The following is a 9,099-nucleotide window of genomic DNA, read 5'->3' as shown; positions in this document are numbered from 1 at the left end:
GTGGTGCTAGTGATAACTGGAAAACACATCGTTAAAATATAATTCAGGCAAAGTAAATTAGAGATTCTAATTCATGAAAAATGTATTTATGTTTCAGTTAATAATTCATGAAAAATGTATTTAGGTTTTTCAGTGAACAAGAAAGGTAAACCTTCAAGTGTAGTGACAACTACTGGATTGGAATTCTCATTAAGATCTCTCCTTATTTGGCTATCACAAACTTGTAAACCCTCAATTAATATAAGACAGTGGATGTGTACATATTCACCCTGAAGCAAATACAGCTTATAAGTTATAACTAAGATAATAACCCTAGATGTGTACATATTCAACGCGAAGCAGATACAGCTTCTTATAACAAAGATAAGAACCCTAGATGTGTACATATTCGCCCAGAAGAATATACAACTTCTCACAAGTAAGATAATAACAACTAATTGGCAGCGCACTACTTATAGAGGATACCTGCCTGTCTTGCATCATCAAAAACATCTTCTTAGCATTTAAATATACCATGATCAACACTTGGAAAGGACAAATCCTTGGCAGTTCTACCATCTAACATTTGCAGCATTTGAGACAATATTTTGCAAATGCTTCAAATGCTTCAGGAATGTGAAAAAAATTAATTCAGCCTGATCAATTGATCGCATCAAGGAACTTGCTGAATCACTCTTTAGAAGCTACTACTAGAAATACAACCCAAGAGGCCACACCATATAACTTGGATTTTCTTTAGTTTCTCTGCCAGATATCTATTCCACCGAATGTGCCAAGTTCTAAACTTTATACAGATTTTATGCATATAGCAGCTATGGATTGCAATTAAGTTATTAACATAAAATTTGAAGTTAGAAACCATACCTTACCTTCACATGTCTGGTGGAACTCTCGCATGTCACTTGTACTAACTGAAACATGTACCTCTTTATGCTGAAGTTTACCAATTACTTACCTCTATAGATGCCCAGAATAGCACTGCTGCAGTGCACATCACAAAAGAAAAAGCTAATAAAACCCTCACACAAGGTTATTGACAATATTGTACCCTGATCATCAAGCAAAGTACCATTGATGTGCACTCATCGCTCCAAGTCAAACAACATGGCAATGTGGTACATGCAATGCTAGTAGCGTGTTCTTGTGGAAGGTACATAAATTTCAGAATGCCACCGTAAGATTTGAGCAAGTGAAAATGTAACAATGACCATGTCCAAAATGTTCCAGGTACGCCAACTTCATAAAATGCTCGAGAAAAGCTAATGTACAAGTTCTCAGGAACAAATGGAAAAAGGTACAGATAGCCGCTGGGCGACCCTGAAAGAGTATTGCATGCAAAAAGAAGTTATCATCTAATACAGCATATTTGGGCAATATTATAAGAATGTTCCATCAATTACTTCAAATAATATCTTATAATATGAATCAAATATTATTTAACACTTCACTATGACCATCTGAAACCCAATCTGCAAAATAAGCTGCAGATAAATTACTCTTGCATGTTCAAGCTTTAATTTATATGATTACAGAATTCAATGGTCCTTCAACTAGCATCAACACAATAATTGTAGACAATAAACTAAAGAAAGCTAACACAAATACAAAGACTTAACATTACATACTTCAGAAAATAACTGGTATCATGTGAACTTCTCGTGCACCCAAAACTTAAGTCGTATATGCTGGAAATGGAACACGAGTTCGTTGAGTGTCACTTATCATATATGATTCCTCATAGGGCTTTGGGTACTCTGTCAAGTTCAAAACCTTAAAATTCTCTGATAAAAATATAAATATCACTAAAAGCAATTAGTAAAAATTCCTAAGACAAAACTATCAACTTTATTCAGTAACGAGTTGGTGTCTTCGCCTTCTCAATAAGAACAATCCGACCATTCCACTCAGTTTGGTCTAGTGCCCTTATCGCAGCATCTGCATCCTCATCTCGCTCAAGTGTTAAAAACCCAAAACCTCGAGAATCCCCAGACCTGTAACAGATTGGAATGAAGAAAGTAAGTAACAAACATTTGGTGACAGCATTCATCAGCCTAGCTTGTAAATAGCTTCTAAGTACATACGCGAGGAAATGTTGAGTAAAGTAGCCGCAGCAACCCAACAGAAAACTTGAAAAGGATCAGATATTTCATTTCGTAGATGCTTAATACATTTCATGAGGGAGTGAGAAATAATGCAGAGAGTAATGATTGTTTTCAATGATAGAAGTTGAAGGGGTTCACAGAAGGGTGATTAAAACAGATTAAGAACCACAAATTGTACAAAAGCAAGCTCAGCAGTTCTCGCAAAGCTGGCACATAAAGACGAGAATCAGGGCAAATGAAAAACTCTAAAGATATAGTTGGTCAAACACTCAACATTAAAATGTGATTTTATTTATTTTACTTATGAAGCCTCACCTCTTGTCTCGAACAACACGGACATCAGTAACACGACCAAATCTACTAAACTTTCGCTCCAAATCCCTCTCTGTGGTATCAAAACTAAATCCTGCTATAAATAAGTTGTTTCCCGGTTTACCAATACCAGTATTCCTGTTAGGAGGGGGTGACCATTGCCTTCGTCTTGGAGATCGACGTCGAGAATGATACCTTGGAGGAGTTCTTCGTCTGGGCGAATATCTGCTCCTGGGCGAATATCTGCTCCTGGGTGAATATCTGCCCCTGCATCTCAAAGACCACAAGGTTCATAAAATAGGACAAATGTGAGAACCTAGCTTACACAAAAGCATAGGCAACAGATATTGTGTGCAGTAAACATTATACTTATGAAGAATAATTTTGAATCAACGATACATACTTACATCAAGCAAGGCGGAACAACAGAATACTACACATCAGGGGCAATTCAAATGTAAAATAAGGCATACCTAGGTGATCTTCGATAATAGTCCCGCGGAGGAGACCTTGATTGAGATCTATCCCGATAACCTCTTCCATAGACAGGAGAAACACCGCGCCTTCCAGCAGTCTGTGATCTATCATGCCGCCTCCTTTTTGGAGATGGAGAAATACACCTGCCAACTGAAGATCTTCGTTTTGAGGGAGTCGTCCTGTGTCTTCCTGGAGAAGCCGATACATCCATCCGAGGTGAAGACCCATACTTTCCCGGAGAAGGCGATACATCCCTCAGTGGAGGTGAAGACCTGCGACTAGCAGGAGAATGTGATAAATTCCTCCTAGAAGAACCCATTTTCGTTCCTGGAGAAGGTGAAGCAACCCTCCGGGGAGAGGAAGACCTGTGACTTCTCAGAGAAGGTGATACATCCCTCGGAGGTGGAGACCTCTGCCTTCCCGGAGAAGGTGATACATCATCCCTGGGAGGACGAGAAGGCATGTGCCTTGCCGGAGAAGGTGATAGATCCCTCACATCCCTCCAAGGAGAAGGCCTGTGCCTTCCCGGAGAAGGTGATGCATCTCTCCGAGGAGAAGAGCTGTGCCTTCGCAGAGAAGGTGATGCGTCCTTTCGAGGAGAGGAAGAATTTTGCCTTCCAATATAAGGTGATACATCCTGCTGAGTAGAAGATGACATGTGCATTACAGGCGAAGGGGAAGTATACTTCGCAGGTGAGGCTGATTCCCGCCTGCCCAGAGAAACTGGCATATACTTTGCAGGAGAGGCAGAGCTGAGCTTAACAGATGAAGGAGAATGCTTTTCAGAGGATGGTGATCTGTGATTAATGGGCAATTGGGATTTTGGCTTTGCTGGAGAGGATATTTGGTGGCTATAAGATAAATGTGATGTGTAGTTTGTAGGAGAAGATATATGTCTGCTCTGGGAAGTGGAGATACATTTAACAGGTGAAGGTGACTTAACCCTTAAAGGAGAAGGCGACCTGTCTCTCGCAAGTGATTGCCCCAGAGAAGATTTCCAAGGTGAATCAGACATCCTGCCAGGACAATCCCCTGTCTGATCTTTACGAGGGGAGGAAGCCACCCTTCTTCCTTCAGACATGTTCTGTATAGTAACAGGTGAGACTGATCTCGACTTTGAAAGAGACGGAGAGCATCTATTTGACTCAGGGCTTCTATTCATTTCGATCTTCATAGGTAGGTATTGAACAGGAGCTTGAACTTGATGATTGCCATTGCTTTCAGTCTTCTCTGGCTCTTCTTTATAAGGCTGATAATCATATTCAACTCCCTCGTCAGCCTTATTCAGATCGAGATTAGCTGATCTTCGTCCATAGTCTTCCTTTGCTTTCCTGGGAAGACTTTCCTTCTTGTCCCAGCTCATTGTAGGTGATTCTAATGCCATTCCTGTAAAAATAACATAATATCATTGACATGTCACACACCATATTTTCCATAAGTAATTTAAAAGAATAAGATAGTAAAAAGCATTTTAGTGTGAATAGTTAATTGAAAGTGAACTGGAAGGATTGTGAAGTCATTCATCAAACTTCCATTGATTCTCATCTGTCCACATTAAACGAAATGATAATAAAAATGAGATTGCAATTTCAGGACAACTTGTGACAATATTGAGGCTGAAATGAAAGGATTGTTATGTCAACCATCAAACTTCACATCAAATTAAATAATAATAAAAATGAGATTGGATGGAATTTCAGGGCAAACTAGGCAGAGTTGATATCCTCGTATCTAACACATAAACCCAAAGCACGGGTGTTATGTGGTGGAGCTTTGTTATTAAGGGCTAGTAAAGAAGAGAAAAAAGCCATCCACATAGGAGCCAATATTTCCAGGATAGCTAAAAGTTCTTATTAGTCATTAACTCCATTGTGAAACAGGGCACAGGGCATTGGAAAAGGTCAAAGGTTTGCTAAAAGAAGTGTGGGAAGAAAGAGTATGTATTTTTGCTCATCCTAAGTGGAGACAGAAAAGAGTGTATTTTTTTGCTCATCCTAAGTGGAGACAGAAAAGAGTATGTATGTTTTTGCTTCTTGCTAGGCTAGACAGAAAGAGTATGTATTTTTGCTCATCCTAAGTGGAGACAGAAAAGAGTGTATTTTTTTGCTCATCCTAAGTGGAGACAGAAAAGAGTATGTATGTTTTTGCTTCTTGCTAGGCTAGGTGGAGACTTTGTCCTAAGTGGAGAAAGACTTAGAAAAGAGAAAGAGAAAAGAGTGTATTTTTTGCTCTTCCTAAAAAGTGGAGACAGAAAATAGTATGTATTTTTTGCTCTTCCTAAAAAGTGGAGACAGAAAAGAGTATGTATTTTTTGCTCTTTCTAAAAAGTGGAGACAGAAGTGGAGCCAGCCAGAAAAGAGTATGTATTTTTGTTCTTCCTAAAAAAGTGGAGACTAAAAAGAATATGTATTTTTGTTCTTCCTGAAAAGGGAGACCTGTTCTTCCTGAAAAGGAAGACAGAAAAGCATTTCATTTTAGAAAGTGAGGCTTTCAAAGAAGGAGAAAGCAAGTTAAGGCAGAAAAAGTTTGCGAAAAGAAGTGTGGGAGGAAAGAGTATGTATTTTTGATCTTACTGAAAAGTGAGACAAAAAAGCTCTTCTTGGAAAGTAGAGACAGAAAAGCATTTCATTTAATGTGAGAATTTCAAGAAAACAGAGAATAGGGCAAAAAGTTATTCAGGTATTCTTGGCAGCTATCTTGAAAAAAAATTCCTTATCTTGGAGGAATAATAATTTATTCAGAGGTTTATCGAGTAGCCAGGAGAGTTTATTGTGAAACCTCTCACGAAAAGAGCTTAATACAAGGGGAGAGAAAGAGCTGATTCAGCTTAATACAAGAGGAGAGAAAGAGCTGAATACAGGAATCAGATGGTGAAGCAATCTATGCCACAGACTATCTTTGGCATCGTGGAAGTTAAAATATTAAAATAATTGTTTCTTCTTCAAACAAAAATCGTGGAAGTTAAAATAATTGTTTCTTCTTCAAACAAAAACCACAATCGCTCATTGAGACAGCGAACCCAGAGAAATACAGAAATACAGCGGGCAGTTGTAAAATGAATACAATGCCCTATCACCAGCCCCTGCCGCTGCTTTGCAAGAAATTGACGTCGCTGACATACTTGTGAGTGTTTACAAAATTGCATAGATCAGGCTAAACTTGGGTTTCACAATCACAGGACTGCGTACATACTTGTAAGTGTTTAGAAAATTGCATAGATCAGGCTAAACTTGGGTTTCACAATCACAGGACTGTGTACAGAACTTAAAACATGTTTCCATAAAATTTTAAAGAAGAATATTAAACCTCTTAACAAAAGGACTAAACAAAGGAGTTGTCTTTAGTGCAGATTTTTTTGGAGATTCTGGTGATGACGGAATCCAGCGGGAAAAATTGAGGTTAAATCTTGATTTGTATAATTTAAAATGGTTTTTTAAGTGCATATTTGGATTCAGCACCTTGAAAAACCCTGGGGGCTTTCATTGTGCAGAAATTAGCTATCAAACTTGCGATTCCAATAAATTGCTACCAGATTTTGACGGGAAAAACCCACCGGAAAAGCTTCCAAAAAGTCTCTTTAAAAACAACTGCCTAAACAAACATGAAATGACAAATGACAGCAGATGGAACTAACAACCCAAAAAATTGGCCAATGAAAAATAATTGCTTGAATGCTCGTTAACCCACCTTCTAAAAAAAAATAGGGAGGAAAGAGCGAAATTACAGAAATTTACAGCAAAATTTTCAATTTATGCAGAAATAACGCTAATAAGTTGATTCAAACCATCAACAGCTAGCTCAACACAATTTTATGTCATGGCTTCACAATCTTTTTACAACTTGGACTTCATTAAGATGTGGAATACCCATTATTTTTAAAGAAATTCAAAGCTTCCAACAGAAAAACAAAACTAACACAAAAGCAAACGATTTCACGGTGTTCTACTTCAAAGCAAACAACTTCTTTCACTAAAAGGAAATCTCTGGAATTCAGAAATCAAAGAACGCAAAAGCCTACAGCATACCTGATCTTTTCAAATCCCTAAGCCAATTTTCCTCCGCTATGAAAAACGAAATCACGCTATGCAAGACGAACACTAGTTTCGAAATTCTATCCCAGATGGAACTGAAAAATCTCTAAGCCAATTTCCCTCGGCAGGGGCTTATGAGAATCGAAATCACGCTATGCAAGACTAACACTAATTTCAAAATTTTCTATCCCAGATGGGACGAAAAAATAAATCAATGAGGCCGAAACCCTTTGACCACGGCCATTGCCTGAGCTTCACGTCCACGATAAATAAGTACGTTTTGTTGTAGTTCCTTTTAAATCATTATGGAAAAGCCCTATTTTCCATATTATAATTTTTTGAGTCCGCCTCTGAATATTTTTTATTAAAAAATTAATACTAAAACTCCTCTGAGCACTTGGTGCCGACGTGGTTTATCATAATTTTTATATTAACCCTTGGGTTTTAGGGTACACCTGTCCTCTTTTCATAAGTTGAATAGGGCACACCTGTCCTCTCTTCATAAGTTCAACACCATTTTTGCAAGGGTGAATTAATAAGCTTTATTAGATACTTATTTTTAAATAGTTCTTTAATAATACGTAACAATTGAAGTAATATATTTTTATTTTACTAATATTTCTTTATGCACATTTAAAAATTAAAAAAAATCCTATTATTTTAATAAGGTGTGAAGTGTGAAGTAATGGATTTCATTTTGGATGATTCTTTCTGAAGGGGTAAAACCAAATTAATGGATTTTGGGTGAGGGTACCCTTATTTAAATTGGTTCATTGTTTCATGATGAGCATATATGAAATAATAAAATTTTAGTTTTCATCCAGTGATTAGAAAAATTAAATAAATAAATTTTTTTTTTAATTTTAAGTAAATTTATAAGGCTTAAAGCAAATGGTAATAGGGTGTTTTGTTAAGGCATTATGCAGTGTAAAGGTTATTTAAATTTTTGTGGGTAAAAATTTACGCGTGTTAAGGGTTTATGTGTCCCAAGCTGAGTGTGATCCCCGAGTGATTTTGACGGTTTAGATGCCTTTGAATTGCAACTACTTAAGCCATTATTTAAATTTTTGTGGGTAAAAATTTACGCGTGTTAAGGGTTTATGTGTCCCAAGCTGAGTGTGATCCCCGAGTTATTTAAATTTTTGTGGGTAAAAATTTACGCGTGTTAAGGGTTTATGTGTCCCAAGCTGAGTGTGATCCCCGAGTGATTTTGACGGTTTAGATGCCTTTGAATTGCAACTACTCAAGCCAGAGGTTATGCATGTCACTCAATGGTTCCTACTTGTGCCAAAAGGTGTTGTCCACCCCAATATGAATGTGATATTGTAATGTCATGTTATGTAAGAGTTATTCCAAATGTTGTAATGTTTAACATTTTGACTTTGTCAAAATAAAATCAAATTTAAATTAATTAAAAATAAAATGATTCAAATGACATAAAACTAAATATTAAAAAAAAAAACATAAAATTAATAATTAAATCAGCGTAAATCTATTTCAACTTCGGATCTAGCAAGCCTTTAGAGCGATCAAATCTCTTTTTTTCATCTGAATAAATCACACTTAGAGCAACTCTCAAGTGTACATAGTTCTACCTGAGATTAGATCACGAGCCTTGTGGGGACCAAACCTCCCCACCTAACCATTAGACCACATCCTTGGGACTAGCGGGATCAAATCTCATGAGATGCAAGTGAAAAAAGATTTGACACCACTTGTCACTTGCTAGATGAGGAATTAAGATGGATCTAAATTGGTGTAATGTGTCGAGTATGGAAGAGAAATAGTAATGTTATGTTATATATCATCAACTTGATGATATTTTTTGACTCATGAAACGGGCTCTGCAACCTAAGCAATGAAAACCTACTGACAGGGGTTTGCAGGCCGTCCTACGGCCCTATAACCCCCCCCCCCCCCGCAACCGTACTATCCCCCCGTTTTTTCTTTGGATCGCGAGCCGACTTATGGATCTTCCCCGCGACCCGTGACTCCTTTCAACTTTATTTACCCTTGCTCTCCCGTTTACTCCTTTTTATCTCAGTTATTTTTCTACTGGCTACCTGATCTCCTTCGCATTGGGACGGAGCCTCCCCATCTGATCGGCCGACAGCACTTGGAAGGAGTCGTTTTCATAGCTAACGGAGAGAGCGACCTGTAGCAAAGAACATTCACCT

General features: G+C 37.7%; 1 protein-coding gene across 3 annotated transcripts; it reads right to left on the bottom strand.

Moving 5' to 3' along the window:
- Positions 1-830: 830 nt before the first annotated feature.
- On the bottom strand, positions 831-7,209 carry LOC149163763 (uncharacterized). 3 transcript variants are annotated; one of them, XR_016260639.1, is made up of 5 exons: positions 6,917-7,209; positions 2,888-4,277; positions 2,418-2,681; positions 1,626-1,991; positions 831-1,317 (listed from the first exon to the last, which is right to left on the bottom strand). XR_016260639.1 is itself a non-coding variant. In XM_089431854.1 (4 exons), the coding sequence occupies exons 2-4, from the start codon at positions 4,273-4,275 to the stop codon at positions 1,850-1,852; spliced, it is 1,794 nt and encodes a 597-aa protein (XP_089287980.1). In that variant the 5' UTR covers positions 4,276-4,277; positions 6,917-7,209; the 3' UTR covers positions 1,238-1,849. The 3 variants fall into 3 exon arrangements, 1 of the variants encoding a protein (XP_089287980.1); XR_016260640.1 differs by having other exon boundaries at positions 2,418-2,663; XM_089431854.1 differs by having other exon boundaries at positions 1,238-1,991.
- Positions 7,210-9,099: the final 1,890 nt, after the last annotated feature.

This window comes from Pinus tabuliformis, chromosome 5_1 (genome assembly GCF_031772625.1).
Source record: "Pinus tabuliformis cultivar Carrire ecotype Pingquan chromosome 5_1, CPIR1, whole genome shotgun sequence".
In the NCBI taxonomy this organism is placed as follows: domain Eukaryota; kingdom Viridiplantae; phylum Streptophyta; class Pinopsida; order Pinales; family Pinaceae; genus Pinus; species Pinus tabuliformis.
The sequence above is the reverse complement of the archived record's forward strand: the minus strand, read 5'-3'. Positions and strand labels throughout refer to the sequence as shown.

Coding starts and splice junctions, on each gene's coding strand:
- LOC149163763 (XM_089431854.1), bottom strand. CDS start 4,275: ATGGCATTAGAATCACCTACAATGAGCTGGGACAAGAAGGAAAGTCTT. Junction 2,682..2,887: donor TATTATCGAAGATCACCTAG/GTATGCCTTATT, acceptor TTTGAGATGCAG/GGGCAGATATTCACCCAGGA. Junction 1,992..2,417: donor CGTGTTGTTCGAGACAAGAG/GTGAGGCTTCAT, acceptor AATCTGTTACAG/GTCTGGGGATTCTCGAGGTT.